General features: G+C 41.3%; 1 protein-coding gene across 1 annotated transcript in view; it reads left to right on the forward strand.

Moving 5' to 3' along the window:
- The window catches only part of mark4b (MAP/microtubule affinity-regulating kinase 4b), a 50,423-nt gene that overhangs the window by 9,498 nt on the left and 20,615 nt on the right, over positions 1 to 20,310 (forward strand). The window contains 4 exon segments of the mRNA XM_054597582.1: positions 6,323 to 6,520; positions 7,269 to 7,322; positions 19,152 to 19,200; positions 19,287 to 19,352. Of these exon segments, the coding sequence (XP_054453557.1) occupies positions 6,323 to 6,520; positions 7,269 to 7,322; positions 19,152 to 19,200; positions 19,287 to 19,352 (367 nt within the window).

A 20,310-nucleotide genomic window follows, 5' to 3' on the forward strand; every position in this document is an offset into this window, starting at 1 on the left:
TCTTGACACATGCTTCTGATGGACGACTGAGATGTAAGAAGTTCAAACGGGGTTGCTGTGTGGGTCGATGAACCTAATGTCTCAAGTGTGCATTGGCTCTATTCAGTATATACATTTTTTATGACACGTTTAGCAGATGACATTAGAGATAAACCAGTTCCTTTTTGTTTTCTGTTAAAAAGCGCATATCATGGAGGTAAGTGAGTTATCCACTCGCCCTTCTCTTTAATGTCAAAGTTGTTATCTGTTCGTCGTGTTGTGGAGACGATGCGTCTGCTGTGCAGCGTGATAGAGGAGCTGTGTGTGTCAGGACACGCAGTCTGAAAACACAAGGCCACCAGAGCCGCAGCTGCTAGAGAGAGGAAGAGGAAGCCGTAGTGGCACTGTAGGTGTGTGTGTGTGTGTGTGTGTGTGTGTGTGTGTGTGTGTGTGTGTGTGTGTGTGTGTGTGTGTGTGTGTGTGTGTGTGTGTGTGTGTGTGTGTGTGTGTGTGTGTGTGTGTGTGTGTGTGTGTGTGTGTGTGTGTGTGTGTGTGTGTGTCTGCAGGGGTGGAGGAAGGCTCAAGGTTACGCCATTCCTCTGCTGGGGACGGCATCACACGTCCTGTCTTTATCTCAATTTCTCCCTACCAGCGCACGCACGCACGCACGCCTAGACCTATACAGTACATCCAGGCTGCAGCAGCAGGGCGTCTCCCTCAGGGCGTGGCCCATTGTTGGGACGTGTTGGTGTACGTCAAGCCGAGAGTCTTGGAGTAGCGGTGGCCCCAACCCCACCTGCTTAATTTAAAGCCACGATAACAGAGTAAGGGAGAGAGAGAAAATCACATTTGCATGCAGAATAAAGTAGCAGAACGAGCAAAACACTCCTACAATGGATACAATGTTTGTAAGTGATTTGAGAAATGTAGCTTGAAAACGATCACATATGGCAGAGAAGCAGCATGTGAAGAAACAGAAACCAAGCAAACTACTGAAGAGTATTTTAAGTTTATGAAATCATATGTGTGAACTACAATCTCTTCAGTCAAAGTTTCCATTAATTTATTCATAGGCATTTTTATTCAGCTGTACACCCCCACACACAGCTGTACTGTAGAATAGATGATGGAATGCATGCCATCACATAGCACTGTGTTCTGAATATATTATCTCATGATGCGTGGCTCTAACATTGTGTTTGGGTCTACCCACCTGTACTGGCCTGTCTGGGAGAACATATATTTCTTTCATTTTGTTTCTTTATTATTAAGATTAACATTTAGATACACAATTAAGACTTTCTAAAAAAGAAAAGACAGCTTTTCTTACGCTACTATTGGATGTACAGCCCGGACCAATCACAACATGATGTCATGGTACAGACTCTGTACTACAGCGATTGGCTGAGATGTTTTATTAAGAATAGTATCCTCAAATTATAAAAAGTAAATAAATCAATGCGTCTATGAGAATTGTAAATAAATAAGTCGCAGAACTTCTCTCTCTCTCTTGTTAAAAGTCAGTCTAGCTCACCCAGCCATTGTCCCTCCCTCGCCCTGCAATCAACTTAAACAAAAACCATAAACATGGCAGAGAGGCTTTATTTTTCACTATTTGATTTTTTTAGGAAAGAAAGTTTCACATTCATCTAGAACAGATATCAGTCCTTTCTGTTTTAGTGAGACTACCAGTTGGAAACCAACAAAGGAAGCCAACAAGTATTAACTTCTGTAATTGAAAGGCCCAGACGTAATCACTTTGGCCCATCCCGAATGGAAATCCTGGCACTGTGCCCGACTCTAACTCATGATATCTCTGCGATGCACCTCAGGGGTTTCCATTTTTTCTTAGTTCACATATTAGATGTGATCAGCGCGACAGAACCACTTTGAAAAATGCTATCATAAAGCCGTTAATACCTATCAGTTTAGAAACCAGACAAAAATGGCAGAAACTCGTATTTGGGGCTCTTATTTTGAAGTAAAACATAACCAACCTGTTTTTGGCTTGTGGTTTAAAACATCAGCAGAAGTGCAGATATCTATCTGTTTTGGTCACACATGGTCATGATCAACAACCAGCAAACAAGTCCATCTGTCATCTCATCTACACAGAAAACACTTTTTGAATTTGTCGCTGATTTATGTGCAGATATTGAAGTGGAGTAGTTTCTTGCCGTGTGTTGAGATAAGGGCGGCTCACTCCATTTACATAATTGATGGTAGGCTAAATAAAATAAACAGTTCTCGCTATAATGCTATATAATTCAACTGCACCACAAACTGTAGCCTCCAAAATAAAATCTCTAACAGTTTAAACAAAAACTAAACATTATTACCTCAATGAATGTCGATTTATTGGTAAAAGTATTAGGTGTACCTAATAAACTAGCAACTGAGAGTATGTATCATGGACATTCCAGCACCGTATATCTCTGGATATAATCTGTGACAACTTTTGAAGTTTAAAAAACAACTCCGGCTTAATCTTTTCAGAGTTCTTAAAAAATGATCCAAGGTTGTTTCTGAAAGGTTTCAACAAATCGGAGAACCTCTAAGTTTTTTACACGGCGTGTAACGTGTTTAAAGACGTGATGTAACGATGACAAAGCTGCTGTTGACAGCTTGGTGTTCTGTTTCACATCGGAGCCATCAGACAACACATCCTCAGATGTTGTATTGTGTATTGTTGTTGAAGTGACGTCAAGCTTGCATTCCTATCGGACCACACAAGAATTTAAAAGAATAAACTGCTTACCGACTTTGTCTCGTCAATGAGAGAAGCCGTATTTAGGACAGCATGTGACGCAATGCAGATGCATTTGCCCAAAACTGGATTTATGCTGTTTATGGATTCTGATAAAGTTAGATAATCTAGCCCTTTGATCGATAAGGACTTTCATTTCAGTTCAATTCAAAATGGGAGCAGGACTTTTATAAAACAGATTAAGAAATTAAATGTGTACAAAGATTAACATTAGATAGAGAGGTAAGTCAGTTCAAATGGCAACCAATATTAGAAACAACAGTGATTTTATATTAACGTCAGGGCAACGTTAGATGTGTTCATGAGCAGCAGACTGGGAACAAAGAACTCAGGACTGGCAGAGCGGAGCGGGTTGTGAGATGCTGATGCAGGACATCGTCTCAAAGAATGGATTTCTTCCACTTTGCAAGTTGCAGCTCATTTGCTGACTGTGCAAATTGCGCACACACACACACACACCTAGACCTAGCCACCCACCCACCGGCCCTTCATCCATCTTCCATACCAAATGTCCCCCTACATATGTAATGATGTGGAGGGCTCTCATCCCCGTCCGCTCCCCCCTACCCAAAATACCTCCGCTGGCCCTCAAGTCCACTGCCAGTGGAGACGGAGGCCTCCTCCTGAATGAAACCGCCTGGTAATCAGAAGGGTGGGGTGGTGGGGCGAATTGATGGACCGCGCTCCTTGAAAAAAAGTACGAGAGTTGGGGGGATGGCCGATGGAGGGGCGACACGAAGCTCAAATTGATGTGAGGTCGCCCCCGAAAATGAAGATAGCGGCGCGAGACAAAAGAGAGGGCGGGTTCCGGGCGAGGAGAGGAGAATAGAGGGAAGGGAGGCAAATTGATTTGTCTGGGGGGGGATGGGAAGAGCCAGGGGAGAGAAGGAGAAGAAGACGATGGAGTGTATAAAGGGGGGAGGGGGTGAAGAGGAGGTGACAATGAACGTGTCGGAAGAAATGCAAAGTGCTTTTTATAGGACCTCTGTAAGCCCTAAAAACGAAAGTATTAAGGACTTGTGTTTTTAGGGCTTACAGAGGTCCTATAAAAATGAGTTTTGTACTAAATGTTTATCTTGCTTTTTTTAATTTTTATATTAGTAGCACCAGTGTCAGTAGCAGTGTGTCAGTATTGTTGGTTTTTAAGGTCTGAGCCGGTGCACTTTCCCACGTGTGTCTGTGTGCTGGAAAATCGTTTGATCTGGTGATCTCACCGCTGTGTTTACCACATTGGGTGCATTTCAAGGTGATGCGGTTTTATCTGACTTCTGATCTGTGTGTGTGAGAGAGAGAAAGAGAGAGAGAGAACAGTTCTCAGAGTGTGGAAATAGAAAGTCATTGTACTGAGGGCTTGTCATGTGTTTCTCTTGGGGCTCTACATTTCCCCTTTTCTCCCATGAAAACGTCCAGACTACATGTTTTAACTTCAATCTGTCCAAGAGGCCTAATCCTTACATGACCCGGAAGCCCACCACCGGCTTTCTGTCTTCATACTGGTTTAGTGGTTTGAAGGGTCAAGAAGGGACGGGAAAGATTGATGCGTTTAAGACCCTGAGATTAATTTATTTTATTGGCAAGAATCTTTGGATACCATACATATCATGATGCAGGGGTTACAACTCAATATATTGTGATACATTGCAATGCTGTGAGCCAGATGTTACTTTAAGTTTTTTAAATCAAATTTTGAGCAAAACTGTCCTAGATAACACTACACCATATGCATTTTGAGTAAAAAACATTTTTTTCTTTTTTTTTATGCAATCAGAGCAGCGGAATCTGCGTTTGCAGTTATCACAGTCCCTGTAACATTTAACATCAACTATGGATTAAAAGTTGACACTATTGAGGCTGAGTCCTCTCACTATAAATGAAAGCAGAAATGCTCGCCAAAAAATACAAAATATTGCGTTTTGTAATGTTTTTCCATTTTTATTTGGTTAATTTTGTCCATTAGAAATAAAGTCTATCTCCTAGTACATTAACATATACAACTGTCTGACCGCCACGGCTCTGTCATTTCTTAAATTCATCTCAGAAAGAAGGTGGGAACAAGGCGGTTTTTAAAAACAACAACAGACATTTTAAACACGCCTCTTGTTCTTTCTTATTTCCTCCTGTCATCTCTACTAACAGATGAGAAGTTCAAGTTAGTTTGTTTCCGTGGGATGTTTCTGTTCTGCTTGGTGCTCGGAGAAGAGCAGATGGAGGGATAAGCGTTTGATGTTTATTCTGCGAGACTTTAGAACCTTGCTTGACCGAAAGGGTTCAGGTTTAGGGTCAGGCTGACTGTGTGTGGAGGGAAGGGATGGAGGGAAGAAGTCACTGCATTATTGTATTTTATATATATTATATATTATAGGACACGTGTCTTTTCTGGGGCTCTAACGGAAACTTGCTTTTTGTGATGTGAAACACAGTTGCAATCTTTATTTGCTAATCATGTTGACTTCCTGTAAGTCGCTTTGGATAAAAGCGTCTGCTAAATGACTGTAATGTAATGTAATGATTGACTTAATTTTGTTCATTTGTATTCAAAGTTCACGGTTATCTTTGAGGAAGTGTTTTTTCGCAGCCAGGGTTCACATGAAAAAAACAAAACAAAAAGAAAACATTGCATCAACACAAGAAATCACAGAGCTGGAGCAAGCAAATGGAAATTCATTAACATACAAGAGTGCACATGTGAAAGCGATTCATAATTTATAATACATTCATATATAGATAATTCATGGGACATTTTGTTCAATAGAATAATTAAGTCAATGAGTTAATTTACTAAACCACTTGTTATTACACTATTTAGCTTTTAGTAGTTTAAGTTCATTTAAATATAACGTTTGTCCTTTCTACTATTATTATATCAAATTCTTTTTATGACATTTTGCTAAATGTTTGGCTTTCCCACTCTACATTGTTCTCTGAACGCTACATCCTTGGAGTTTTAAAGGGTCCAAGGGTTGGTGTGGCAGATACAAAAATATTGACGCCCGTGTAAAATGGTGAATGTTTTTCAGATTTCTACTTTCTCTTCTCTGATTTTTTTACTAATATCCTGATGATGTAAGGAAGACAGTTTCTCACAAACAAACTTTGTTCACTTAGCTCCAGGTTGCCAAAATTTGAAGTCATGTGTTTCCGCTGAGCGACGGGGCGTTCAGGGCAGCTCGATGTGCCGCCGTCACCTCACTTCGTACCGACACGGCAACGTGCTTTTGACATCGCTGACCTCGCAGTCGTGCATGAATGCGAGGAATGTAGACTAAGAGGGGTCCGATGGGATTCATAGGTAGCCCCCGGTTGCTCCAGCTTTTCACCTCTGGGTGTCTGGTACCAGGGTGCAGTCACATGACTACAGGAGCACAGTCATGATCACATGGTGTTCAGTGGTCGTTTGATGCTGTATGGCTGTTCAGTATGGAGGAATAGTTATAGAACATGATAGCACGTTTAAAAAAGCCAACGAATAAACAGATATTGTACGGGAAATGTCTTTATTCAAAATGGCAGTCAGTGTTTACTTATACCAACGGCTCACCTGCATCTCTCTCTCTCTCTCTCTCTCTCTCCCCTCAGCATACCTCCCTGTCGGCCAGCCGCTCGGAGAAGGGCACCGGCTGGTCGAGCCGCTCGCTCGGAGCCCGATGCCGCAACTCCATCGCCTTGTGCTCGGACGAGCAGCCGCACATCGGAAACTACCGGCTGCTCAAAACCATCGGCAAGGGCAACTTCGCCAAGGTCAAGCTGGCACGACACATACTGACCGGCAAAGAGGTGAGTTTCAGATGGACAGGAAGGTGGGGGAGTACTGGCAGAAACCGCACTGCTGCATGCTGGGGATTCATGAGGCTGAGGAGTTGAAGCAGACTCCTGGGTTAACTGACGAGGTCCAGGAGCCAAAACAGTCAGTCTTCCTCCTCGTTAAACCCCGGCCTACATTAGTTGATCAGTCTCAGTAGAAACTTGACGTGTCCTCCGTGTCGATCATGTGAGAGCTGTTGTTGTCCTCCCATATAAAGCAGAAGGCGGTCATATACTGGTGGTTTTTACAGCGGCAGTTGGACGTAGTCCTTGACCGGGTCACCACATGTTGTTAAGCCTCTTATGAAGCTCTGTCCGCTTCTTTAGTGGATTTCAGCTCCTGTGTTCTTCACATGCAGAGAAACCCTGTGTTTTTTTAATTCTACATGCTCTCATCCAGAGCACATCGTTCAGGAGCCGCCAGTCAGATAAAGACGTTTGGAAATTTAAGTAGTTCATAATTATTACATTGGAGCTGAAGTGATCAGCAACTTATTTGATAAATGAGACGTTTAAAGTTATTTTCTCACAAAACAAAAGTATTTTGGTAAAGTGAAATGCATTCCAGTACGATTGGCCAGGAATTTTTACTACTTTACTGGAACATATTACATTTTTGTTGCGATTGTGTTTTGCAACAAATGAAAAAACTTTTTTTTGTTGTAATAAAATGTTTTCTTTGTTGTTTGTGTTCATTTCTTTTTCTGTCATTTCCTCCCAGGTTGCAATAAAGATCATCGATAAAACACAGCTCAACCCGACCAGCCTACAGAAGGTGAGTGACACATACGAGTGTAAAGCTACATCAAAGACAGGAGCATCTGCAGCCATCACAGAACCATTAAACACACACAAACCAACTCATATGTTGATCCCCTAATTTCCTTTGAACAGAAAATTAGCAGCTTTTGATGTATTTTTAACTGTTTTTATGACATGAAACATGATTTAACAGTCAGTCAGGTGTCACACGTGTGTTTATTGAGATTTAAATAAACGTGTGTTGTTGTTTTGCCTCGGGTAACTCTGGGAAGATCCTTGCGTGCTGCTGTTGTCTGAACTTTGACCTTTTGGTTGTCATGAGAAACTTGATGTCAGGGAAGCCGTTGCTGACTGCAGGTCAAGAGCAGACAAACCAGCGTCAGTTCATTTTTATGGGCAATTGTATTTCTTTTGTAAAAACCAATACAGTTTTATACCGACATTTCAACAGGCTGCAGAACCCGGGACTCAATTGCTGTGAGCCCCAATATGGACATATATACATTTTTAGATTGGTTCTGCAAGATTCAATTGTTCATTTTATGTAAACCATGAACACCAAATCTAATTCATTCAGATTAACCGGCATGGATAACAAAAGTCATGTATTAACTGTGTGTGTGTGTGTGTGTGTGTGTGTGTGTGTGTGTGTGTGTGTGTGTGTGTGTGTGTGTGTGTGTGTGTGTGTGTGTGTGTGTGTGTGTGTGTGTGTGTGTGTGTGTGTGTGTGTGTCTTCAGGCCTGCATTCTGTGTTCAAGCAGTTAAAGTTGAAGTGTTTTTCTCATCTGGCTTATTTGGTGGAATGTTCACCTCTGAAAATCTCTGTGTTTTTGTTCAGGATCTGTTTGATCCTTGAACAGTTGTTAGGGATCATAAAAAAAGACAATTTTGGCATCAATTTTCATCAGAGTTGCAGCTAGGGTTGGGGCGATATGGGTTATTTAAGATATTTTGATTGATTGTTTTTCATTAAAAAGGATGGTAACTAAAAAAAAAAGGATGTGTTGGGATGTAATCAAAATATTTGTTTCATAACTAAAAGTGCCATTTTAAGAGTTTTAAGATACTTCGATGATTATGGCGGTAATATCGTGAATGGGAATTGTGGCCGGATTATCGTGACCAACCAACAATTACAAAATCCGAAGAGTTTTACTATTTACTGCTTACAATGATCTAAATCATAGAAAAGCAGTTAAGTTAAAGTTCAGCGTTTTGGCTTGAGAGCTGACTCAAACAATGAATTGGTTATCAACGTAGTTTAATCGATCTCTAAATGTACCTTTTTAAGCCATGTACTGTATGCTTTTCATTCTCTCTCTGTCATCTTTGCTCTTTGTCATTCAGAGATAGTTTCAGCCTGGTTTGTAGTTTGTGTTCTCACAGCTCATACAGCTCACTCTTTGTTCAGTTGGCCTTGTCTGATCAGGAGTCTTCTTTATCAGCCTGGTCACTGCAACACACACACACACACACACACACACACACACACACACACACACACACACACACACACACACACACACACACACACACACACACAAACTCCGTTGCATCATGGAGATCGATGCTGCATCACACTCATACGCACACAGCCAGCCAGTCGATGAACACTCCACTGGTTAGCTAACCGGTCCGGGCCGGGCTGTGACTCTATTGAGAACACAGAGTTGGGTTATTGATGGTGTCTGGCTCTGTGCGATAGTTGTCCACCTGGCCTAGATAGCACTCTGATGCTCTGACGGTTCACTTCAACACTAAATGTAAAAGAAAAAACAAAAGGAAAATGTGTTTTGTTAGACAAATCTCAATATACACCATGCAACTAGTGATGGCAATAAGTGTAGTTCCTGTCATTCTGCCGTCTAGTTCTTGGTTGTAGCTCTATTTCTCCTCCCAGAGTTCTTTGGGGGCCGTCCCTTTGAAAGAAAACGTGGTTGTGTGTCTCTGCAGTTTACACACGTTGAAGAGTATTAACATATCTGTTATGGTCCAGCCATGTCTCTTTGAGACAACTCCGCCACTGTGTTATTACCGACATTCTTTCACCTGGAAATAACATTAGATAACAGCATGAACGTGACTCTGTTACTTTAAACTATTTCCATTCTGAAAGGGTAACTTTTATATTTTTCGACCTTTTTAAAAATACTTTTTTTTATTTTTTTTAATTGGTTCAGTATTGAGTGATGACGCTGTAGACAGCAGCCGCTCAACCGGCTGTAATGTAATCGCTCTGGGCAACTCCTCGCCGTCCATGTACATCCAGTGAAAGTTTTATTTTTTGCCACTGACACGCTCGGATCGTTATTATAAGTGTCTGAGAACATTATGAAAAGATCCCTACAGAGAAATAAAACTTTAGTGGATGTACATTGTCGATGAGGAGTTGCTGTAAGCCTGTTTAGCAGCTACCGTCTGCAGCGTCCTCACTCAATACTCGAACAAATTAAAAAATTGTTGTCCCCATTAGTTACTTGTACACAAAATCATGTGAAAAAAGGGTTGAAAAGTATTGAAGTTACCTTTTTAATTTAGCTAATTGAAAGGATATAGAAGTTTTTGGTTTTTTTACAACCAGACATTCCCACACTGGATAGAAATTGAACCAGCTTTGTTGAGTCTGAGTCCACCTCCGAAAGACATTTTACTTCAGTAACAAACCGAGTGCTATTGAAACACAAGACTAAACCAGGCAAACAAAACAGTCTGTCTTTACTAAATCAAACTAAACATCTTAAGTAGAAGTATTAACCGATTCAGATCTACAGAACGTGCGTGCTAAACTTCTAACTAACTAAACAAAATGGACAATAACAGATTTCACACCCCTCGAAAAGAAAAGAAAAAAACGCAGGTGGATAAAGAAGAGAAAACATACTCTGACCATTTTATTCCAGCTGGAAAAATATCCAGATGGTAACCAATAGTGGCTGGGAAATCTAAACCTCAGTTCTGTTGTAACACATTTCCACCCAGTATGATAGATACTGACGACATCACACTCAGGCCAACGAATGGAAGGGGTTCGTTTCCAAAAGGCTCTATGTCAGTTTCAAGACGGCCATCGACTGAAGTTCCTCAGTTTGTATCTCAGAAATCCACTTTAACCTTAAGTCATAAAAAATCATTTTTATTGACTTTTCTTCTTTCATGAAATACCGTTTTGCTGTTATTTTCTACAAAAAAAGGAACTAGACTTGACAGTTCACATTCTGTGAGAGTGTTATCACCAACTCCTGATAAACTATTGATGCTTTTAACAGAGTTGATGGACGGTTTTCCGTGTGTGTGTGTGTGTGTGTGTGTGTGTGTGTGTGTGTGTGTGTGTGTGTGTGTGTGTGTGTGTGTGTGTGTGGTTTTCCCGCTGTGGGAACACAGACGTTCACCATATTTGCCCTCTGTTCCAACAGTGAGATGCCTTCTTAATTACACCATGAATGAGCTCTTCAGATCTTTAAGCTAAGACCTTGGTTTTTAACGAGGCAGGGTACAGTGTGTGTGATGCGTGTGTATGGGTGTGTATGGGTGTGTGTGTGTGTTCTGCAGCACAGTGATAGTGGTCCAGTGCTGCATAGCGCAGCGCTGCCAGTTGCGTCCTGTCAGCATTATCCTGGTTGGTGTAGGACACGATGCATGCTGCCAGGTGACACTGTCTCTCTCTGTCTCTTTGTCCTCCCCTGGCTGTCACATAGCCTCTCTATCACTATTTGACTAAACGATAAATTTCGCTATTATTTAGTTTAGCTTGGCTGCCTATTTATTTGAGGAGTGAATTTATTATGTCTACTTGTTTTTAGTGTGTAAAACCTGAAGAAAGTCTTTTAACGTGCCCTTTTTCATGACCAACATCCAAAACCCCAAAATATTATTTTTTAATAAGATTTATAGAACAAAGAAAAGCAGAAAATGCTTCTTTTTTATAAGCCGGAACAGTAAATGTTTGGCTAATTTTCTCTATCGACTAAACAATTAATCGATTTAGCAAAATAGTCAGCAGTTAATTCTTTACAGTTGAGTAGAAAAGCTAAAATATAAGATTTCTTCTCACTTAAAGCTGTTTTTATGAAGGTGTTATGCAATAGGTTGAAACTGAGACATATTTGCTGATTAAATGACGGTGGCTTTAAACCACTGAATCACTCTGGATCAGCTATTCAAACAAGAGGCTGGACATTTTTAAACAGCCTACTCTTTGTCTTCAGATGAAAACATGAAATAAGTTCAGCATTAGCTTACACTCAATGCATTTGTTCAACGCTAATCAGACCTTTGTCTTTCATGGGAGATTGTTTTTTTTTTTTGCTCCAGTGTACCCTAATGGAAATCTTCACTTTCATTTCCACAAGATTAATATTCAGAAGATGTAATATTCACAGTCGGGTTGAAATAGAAGCACACAGTAGCTCTAACTCTCCCCCTTGCTCTCTCTCTCTCTTTACACTCTGTTACGCCTCAGTCCATATTCTGTCTCTATTGTAGATTTATGCCCCATTTCTCTCTCTCTCTCTCTCCTCACTCCTCCCTTCTTCTTTTATCTTCATCAACTCTTTTTTTGGGTCTCTCTCTTCGCGTCCCACTTCTCTCTCCTCCCTCCTCAGGCCTTGTGTTGCAGTAGTAGTTCTACTGTAATCACAGCTGTACTCTCCATCCTCTGCAGCGCTACACTATGTCTCCTGACAGTAAGTCGAGGACGAAGGGACTGTGAGGTTTAAGTGTTTGAGGTGCTGCTTCTCCTGAATGCCAGCCTGCTCCAATACGGGCGTTAGGAAACAGAGCAAGTGAAGTATAGTATGCAAAATCTAGTGAAAGCCATCCATCTGCAGGTGTACTACATCAACCACACAGTTGATGGAAATTCTGAAGAGGCTTCATCAAAGCAAACAACAATGTGCCTAAATTGTTATTAATATTCACGGTAACATTTATGTAGTAAAGCATAGTTGGAGTGTAAAAAAAACAAATATTGACTTATGTTGGCTGTAAATTTCTGCTGAGCAACTTTTGGTTGTTGTTGTCTTTAGAAAAGCGTACATTAATCTATTTGTAAAGGAGTTTGTAAGCAGAGCTGGAAATCCTGACTGTCCTACATACACCTGAACACAGCACAAGAGTTGCACACATTAGAGAGTGCATGATGCCTGACATAGAAAAAAAACAATTTGTCCACTGACTCTCTAGTGAATCTCATGTGGATTTTTGGGAAAACCTCGCTAAAAGAAAAATATGCTGTTGTCCTGTTTTTACATCTTAAGACCTCACGGCTATAATGGCAACATACATGAACATTTTAACGCACCGCATCCTGCCGTGCGTGTCGATGGATAATCTGCCAGACTGTGCAGCGGCCTTATACCAAAAGTCCCGGTATTACTTTGAGAACCGGGCAGCCCTCCAATGTCGTGCATGTGCACCAACGTGTGTTCTGCCCCTCGCCCAGGCCCCTGAGGCCAGGAGCCGAATTCCAGACGGGCAAACAAAAGGGGCGGGGATAATTGAGGACTTGGAACAGAAGCAGCGACCCTGAGAAAGACAAGATACAGACCAGAACCGAAGAGAACAGACAGTGTGTGTGTGTGTGTGTGTGTGTGTGTGCGTCGGAAAAACTTGCGCCGCCGACACAGTCTCCACTCTGCCTTTGTGTGCACGTGTAATGCTATTATCTGCATTGCTTTTGTGTGCGGCGCGTTGTCCCCCGCGTGGGTGTCTGCGCTATGATTGCATTGTTGTTGCTGTACGCGTTGTTGTTGTTGTTGTTATTGTGCCTGCGTGCAAAAGGGAGTAATTGGATAAGAAGGCCGACAGAGAGAGAGCAGAAGGCTTTCCCTTCAAAGCAACGAGAAATAGAACAGTAGAAGAAGAGAAGTGGTCTCTCTTTTCTCCCCTCCTTATTATTCCTCCATCAGCCAACATCTGTGAAACTATATTTAACTTTTCTTTATTAAATCAAGCTGAGTCAGGCGGTACGATCTGGGTGAAACAGGCCTTGAATTAAACTCCAACTACTCATGAATGATTCAGCTCCAGTGACTGCAGTGCATTAAAGGGACGAAGGGTGTCGTCGGGCGGAGGTGTTCTTATCGTGGGTGTTTTTTTTTTTTTTAGGGGGATAATGTAAAAGGGCAGCTCTCCCAGCAACAGGCAACAAAGGGAGAAACGAGGTCAAAAGTCGATTTAGATGTTCCCCAGCGACAGGAAGAAGGGGCGAGGGTACATCCTTGAGTAAAGTTGCTCTACTAGACTCCCCCAAAGCGTTCGGCTTTTGCTTCATCTGCTGTTTGGCTTTAACCCTGCTAGAGAGGCAGCAACATGTGCTGAAGTGGCTCATAGACTGTAGGATTGTCCTCCGATTTTTGTTTAAATAGACATGTCTGAAATGTCTCCGGCAGAAGTAGATTACCTTATCCATTCCAGTTCAGTAGTGTTTGTCTGGTAAGATCTTATGATGAAGTATTCATAAGGTAAATCCTTTCCTACTACAACTTAAACTTGATCGGCACACACAGAGGGTAATTCACAGTAGGTTCTCTGACGTGGGAGTAGAGAGCGAGCGAGAGAGAGAGGCATGTGTGCTCACTCGTCCCTCACATACTGTCCTTCTTTGTCTTTCATTCTCTCCCCCCAGTATTTTTCTGAATCTGTGTGCGTCTCATGATTGGCTGCAGCTGATAAGAGGAAGTGTGTTTCACACATTGAGTAGAGTGCTACAGTGTTTTTAGACTGTGTGTTGTGCAGTAGAGATGTAATGGGGCTGGCTGTTTTAAATGTTTCAGCTAGGCAAGCATCATCAATTCCTCATTTCTCTTTTCAACATCACTGTTCTCTTCACGCACTCTTTCTCCATCTCTCTCTCTTGTTGAAAACCCCCCCCAGAAGAAAAAAAATGGATACACAGTCTGGATAAAAAGGTCAAAGGTTGGACAGACTGGCAGACCAGACACATGAATCAAACCCACGCAGCTGTACTCTCAAAGCGAGAAAAGAAAAAAGGAGAGAAAGAACTCGACAGTGGGTCATTAAGTTGCTTTGTGTAAATCCTGGTAGAAAAGCAGTGAGACTTAGCAGTTGATTAACAATGCCTGGCAAGGACAGAGAGGATGTAAATGCTCAGCAGTTGATTAATTCTGCCTGAAAGGAGGGAAGAAGAAGAAAATAATACACCACTGTCAGATATTGAAATCTTTTCTGAAACTGTGAAAAGTGGTTGGTAAATGTTCATATTTTGACAAGAAGCGTTTGAAAGCACGTAAGAGTTTGAAAATTGGCCACCTTTTTATGTGTATGTCCATTCAGCGTGAAGAAATCTTCCCTTAAACCCCCCAAAATCAACGCATGTTGTGATACGAGGATTCCTCATGGCAGCAGCTGTGTGTCAGTAGGTCTCCCTCCATGTGCTCTGCGTTCCATGACTTCCCACAATCCCCTGGGAAGTCATGGAGATTCAGGCCCAGGGATTAATACCTGGGTTGGCATGGCAACTGTGACGCAGGGGCCCATCGCCATGGGAGATAACCAGGAGAGGAGAGGGTGAACATTATGAGGCAAGAGAATTCAGTTGGTCTGTTGGATCAGTGAACAAATGCTGCATTCGGACGCGATGGGGAAAAAATCTGACATTTGTGCTTTCACCAAGAATAGTTTTTAACCTGCAAAATGTACGTTAAAGAAACGTTATTACAGCATGACGTCAGTATGAGCTGAGGATTGATCTGGCTATTCAATCAATACCAGTGCCTCAGCAAAATGTCCTGGCCAGCTGCTGAGGTTTCTGGTTCTTAAAGGAACAGGATGTAACTCTTCCGCATTAAAAAACTGTACCTATGTTAAATATTTAGTTGATTTGTATAGATGCATTAACACAAATGTTTTCAACAATTTTCAAACCTAGAGAAATCGGTCAATTTAATCAAGGCAATGGTCCGTTTCATTGGTCGCCTGTCAATAGCATCATATACAGTTTGTGTCAGTGTTGTCATGTATTTACTCATCTTTTTTTTAATGTTTAACCGGATGTAGGATTTTCTGGATCTTCAGTTATCTGAGAAACAAGCTGAGCAAACTGCAGCATCCTGTGCCCGCCAACCAGCGTAAAAAAACACATTTTAACGTAAATCTGCTTTATTCAGTGTTTTTCCAGTTTAAATCAGCGGGTCTGTTTTCTTTTGGAGAGGAAGAGGCCTCTCTGGATAATTCTGCTCCCGGTAGAAACCTCCTGAAAGATGAACACTGAAGGAATATCCTTACTGGGATCAGCTGACTGCAATGGTGGGGAAGACAACAACTCCCATATTCCAACTCTACTTCACAACACCCCAAACTGTTTAGTTTAAGAGACCCCTAGTGGCAGGAAATAACATGTTGTGCGTTTGAATCTCTTTTTAAGCCGTACTCTGTTTCGGAAACAATTACCAGTTGCTATTTTTAATCTCTAAATATTTAACAACCCAGCGATTAGTAATCACAGATTTAATTACAGTTAGTGGACGAAATAGAGAGAAAAAAGCAGTGAAAATGTTGGAGGAAAAGAGGTGAATATGAGTACAGGAAGGAGGGGGGAGAGAACGAGAGAAAGAGGGCGGTAAATGGGTGTACAGGAGAGTGAGGTGAGGGAGAAGAGGCTTAGCGATAATTCTTCTTAAAGCTCAGATGAACAGCTGATGCACCGTGCACTTAATTCAATTACACACACTCCGTGTGTGTGTGTGTGTGTGTGTGTGTGTGTGTGTGTGTGTGTGTGTGTGTGTGTGTGTGTGTGTGTGTGTGTGTGTGTGTGTGTGTGTGTGTGTGTGTGTGTGTGTGTGTGTGTGTGTGTGTGTGTGTGTGTGTGTGTGTGTGTATGACGCTGAAGCTTCCCTTTTTCAGAGCACCGAGTAGAACAACAGACAGAGAGGAGTAGAATGTTTCTGACTCGTCACCAGACGGTGAACGTTCCCCGTGGTTCTCACGTGTGAATGCTTCTTGAACACAAAACACCATCAGGGTTTTAAAAGAAATAACCGACGGGGTGCCAAAGCACTGCAGCTGTGCATGTCTGCCTTTTTATATGTGAGGAGTTAATCGATGTTAACTATGTTTACATGCACTAATATTAAGAATTTGATGTGGGTCACGTAAACAGCATATTCTGTTTAGATATTCTGAATTATTCCTTATTCCAAATGTACTTGATTCCGGTTCAAGACGTGGGGGATGTGTCGATACCTGTATACAGCGCATTTGGAGTATGTGTCTCAGCTGAGGTTTTTACGGCAGTTTGCGACACACGTCCTCTGGCCTGGTTACATCAGCTTTGTGCGTTGTACTGTAGTTACACACAAACCTACTACTAACAGTTTGCAGATATGCATGCCCAAAAGAAAGAACACCTACTTTTAAACATTATTGAAAGACTCAGTGTGCGTGTTTGCATGTGCAAACCAAACTGACCTTTTTTTCCCCCTCAGGTGCGTTGAATACCAGGACTCTGTCTTTGATGACGTCTGTGAAAACGCACACAACACAGGCGCATAGACACGTCAATGCTTTGGGCGACTGTCAAGTTATGTCATGACTTCAGCATGAGAAAGCAAATTCAGAGAGCACAGGCTGGAAAGAAAACTTTGATTTTCCTTTTAAAAAGAAGATTGATAAACGAATGAAGCAGGCAGTAAAAACACATTTCCTCACGGGAGAATCTTTGACTGGTCACACTCGACAGCTGTCATGTCTGAAATGTGATTGATTCAGTTAAGACTGAATATATGGAGCAGAATGTGTGTAAGCACTTAGTCCGCCCTCCCTGAATGAGTAGGATGAAAAAAAGGTTAATGTCATGTTATCTTAATTAAATGTGTAGTACGGCCTCTCCTCACACCAGCACATCTAAATCTCAGCAGACGGAGAAAACCTGGGTCACCACTCCATGTCTTCACACATGACAGCTATACAGTCTAACGTTACACAAACCTGGTCCATTCAGGAATGCAGTAGAAAGCCAGTTTAATCACATTTGACTGACTGTGGATCAGTGCCTCGTACAACCCCCACCTCAAAACACCCAAACTATCCCTTTTAGGCCATAGACCAATGAATGTTTTCATCTCGTAGGCACCATGAGTTGAATTCTACTGTAGGATACAAATAAGGATGTGTAACCATAAGAACATGAAAACTAGGGATTATATATGGTTTTATGTTATTGTACCGGCAATAGAGAGGGACAAGGGGAGTGTGTCTCCCTGGGCAGCTGAGTGTCAGCTACAAAAAAAGAAGGCATCACTGCATGTCTGTGTTTGTCTCCATCTTTTTTTTTGTGCTTTCACTTTTTTTTTCAACTCGTGTTATTCATTCTTAAAGAATTTTAAACGAGGCAGGTTCGCTGAGAGATTTACAGAGCAATGAATGACTCCAACACTACTAGTACAAATCCAAATGCGCATAAAACACATCAGTTTTTCATATTGTTTTCTTTTCCTCCCTCTACCCCCCCCTCTTCTCCTGCAGTTGTTCATTTGCCTCATTTTATTGCGGATACAACACACACACACTCACGCACACACTCACTCACACTCTTTGATTCCAGGGTCAGAGTGTCTTACCTTGACACTAGTGACCAAACCCAAAGCAACTAATGATTGATGAATGGCTCTATTGCATTCGTTTAATACTAAACAGTGGCTGAATGCGGACCCTCGTAAACACTTGTGCAGTTAATTATGAAAAATCCCCGACCTTTAACACATGTATGTTAGTTGTAAAATCCAATTTCAAGGGTCTTCTTCAAATCGAATTAAGATTTTACCTGACATCGGCCGGGATTTCTCAGATTTTCATAGTTTCTGAGGTGAAATTACGCTTCAATCTACTGTGATTCCATCTGGTGTTAAAAAAGAATTATCTCCGTCCATCAGCGTGCACCAAGCCTGACGCTGTCTTCTTTTAAAAAGGAGTTCACAGATGAATACATTACTTTAATTAGAGAGAGAGAGATGGCATTACATTGGCAGGAAGAGGCAGGCTGGAGCTAAGTGATGGATGGGGGGGGGCAAAGGAAGAGCACGCTCAGGGGAGGAGGCCCCCGCTGTCAGCATAGCACCAGGGAGACGCTCCCGTGGGTGGATTGTATTGATTAACTGAATACAAATAAACTTGATGAATGGAATGATAATTTTACTGTAGTATTGTTCACAGTTTCACCAGATGTTCTGCATATTGTATATTGTTTGATTCACTGTTCTTATGTGAATACAAATGCCCCCAAAAATTTCACTTCCAAAATCTGTATCAGTACTAACATATTAAATACCTTATAATGTAAATATAACTGTTTTGATTATATCATTTGGTTCAAGTAAAATATTCAATGGAGTGAACACGAATTTAACTTTTAAGTAGCATGTACAGTACCAGTCAAAAGTTTGGACACAGCTTCTCATTCAATGTTTTTTCTTTATTTTTATTTTTATTTTTTTCTACATTGTAGATTAATATTGAAGACATCCAAACTATGAAGGAACACATATGGAATTATGTGGTAAACAAACAAATGCTCAACAAACCAGAATATGTTTTATATTTTAGATTCTTCAAAGTAGTAGAAAGTGTGTCCAAACTTTTGACTGGTACTGTATAAACATATTGATGCTGGAATAATTATATTATTATTATTATTATTACAATTCAAGCCATACAGCAATCCATTATCCTTGTACCATTATCTTTCATATATGTTTTATGAATATTGTATTTAATGTATCTGTGAAATATTCTCTAAAGACCTTTGTGTAGTTTTATAATTCAGACTTGACAAAGAATGACTGATCCTGACTGTTAATCTTCTCGCCATTTTTACATTTTTTTTCAGCTGTTTCGAGAGGTACGCATCATGAAAACTCTCAACCATCCCAACATCGGTGAGTCACTCTCTATATCATTATCATGTGTGTGTTTTCCGTGCTGGCCTTTGTGTTAACGCCTCTCCTTCCTCTGTGTATTACAGTGCAGCTGTTTGAGGTGATTGAGACTGAGAAGACTCTCTACCTGATTATGGAGTACGCCAGCGGAGGTGAGTGACGTCCACGCCACCCTTGTCGCCATTGGTCAACGCCGATTAGATCGATCACTTTTACTGAACTATGCCGTACGGCCGCTGAACTCATTCATTTAGGGTTTAAATGATCCCTTTTGGCTTAATTTCAGTTGCGCTGATCAATTCATCTTTCTCTTTAACATTGCTCAGCCGTTTCCCATGCACTCTTCTCTATTTTTGCACCTTCTCTGTTTTTCTTTTTCCTCCTCCCGATCCCTTAATCTCCCACCGCTGCGCTCTTTGTACGTTGTGTGATCTCTTACTTCCAATACCGAATATGGAGGCAGCAGCTCCCAAACCGACACGCTGCCATGTTCAACTCAACCCCAGCCCATTTAATTGTTTAGAAATGTTTTTCATACGTATATTCCATTTGAATGGACAGCAGTTTTCAACTGTTAGCAGTTTACTTTAACGAGCTGAGAAATAATGTGAACAAACCAGGAGGAACGAACGTTTGAGGCTTATTTGAAGTCACGGATTTCTTGGACGCACACACATCCATGTATTTATAGTCAGGACACTTCTATCAGGTTTCAACCCTTCATGGTATCGCCACATTTGTTCTTGTAATGCTCGTAAACGTGTTGTGCAAGCTTGACACAGACCTTAACTGTAAACTCCAGCAAAGTTTTGGATATAACACCAAAACGCACATGAACACATTCTGAGGGAGTCTGAATTCACATTAAACCCATTAAAATTAGCTGGGGAGTGAGCAGGGATGCAGTGCTGAGCATTGACATATGCAGAGAGAATTGGCACCCAAACTGTTTTATAAATATGTACAAACTCGTTGTTGGTGACAGTATCTAGTGATTTACAATTGGAAAAGGTTTATGGTACGCTAGGTATAAAAAATATGATCCAGCCTGCTGTTACAAAACTCTTTTTCAATGAAAGTAGCTAGCCCCAAAAGTTGCTGAATCTAGGA

This window comes from Anoplopoma fimbria, chromosome 1 (assembly GCF_027596085.1).
Source record: "Anoplopoma fimbria isolate UVic2021 breed Golden Eagle Sablefish chromosome 1, Afim_UVic_2022, whole genome shotgun sequence".
Taxonomy (NCBI): domain Eukaryota; kingdom Metazoa; phylum Chordata; class Actinopteri; order Perciformes; family Anoplopomatidae; genus Anoplopoma; species Anoplopoma fimbria.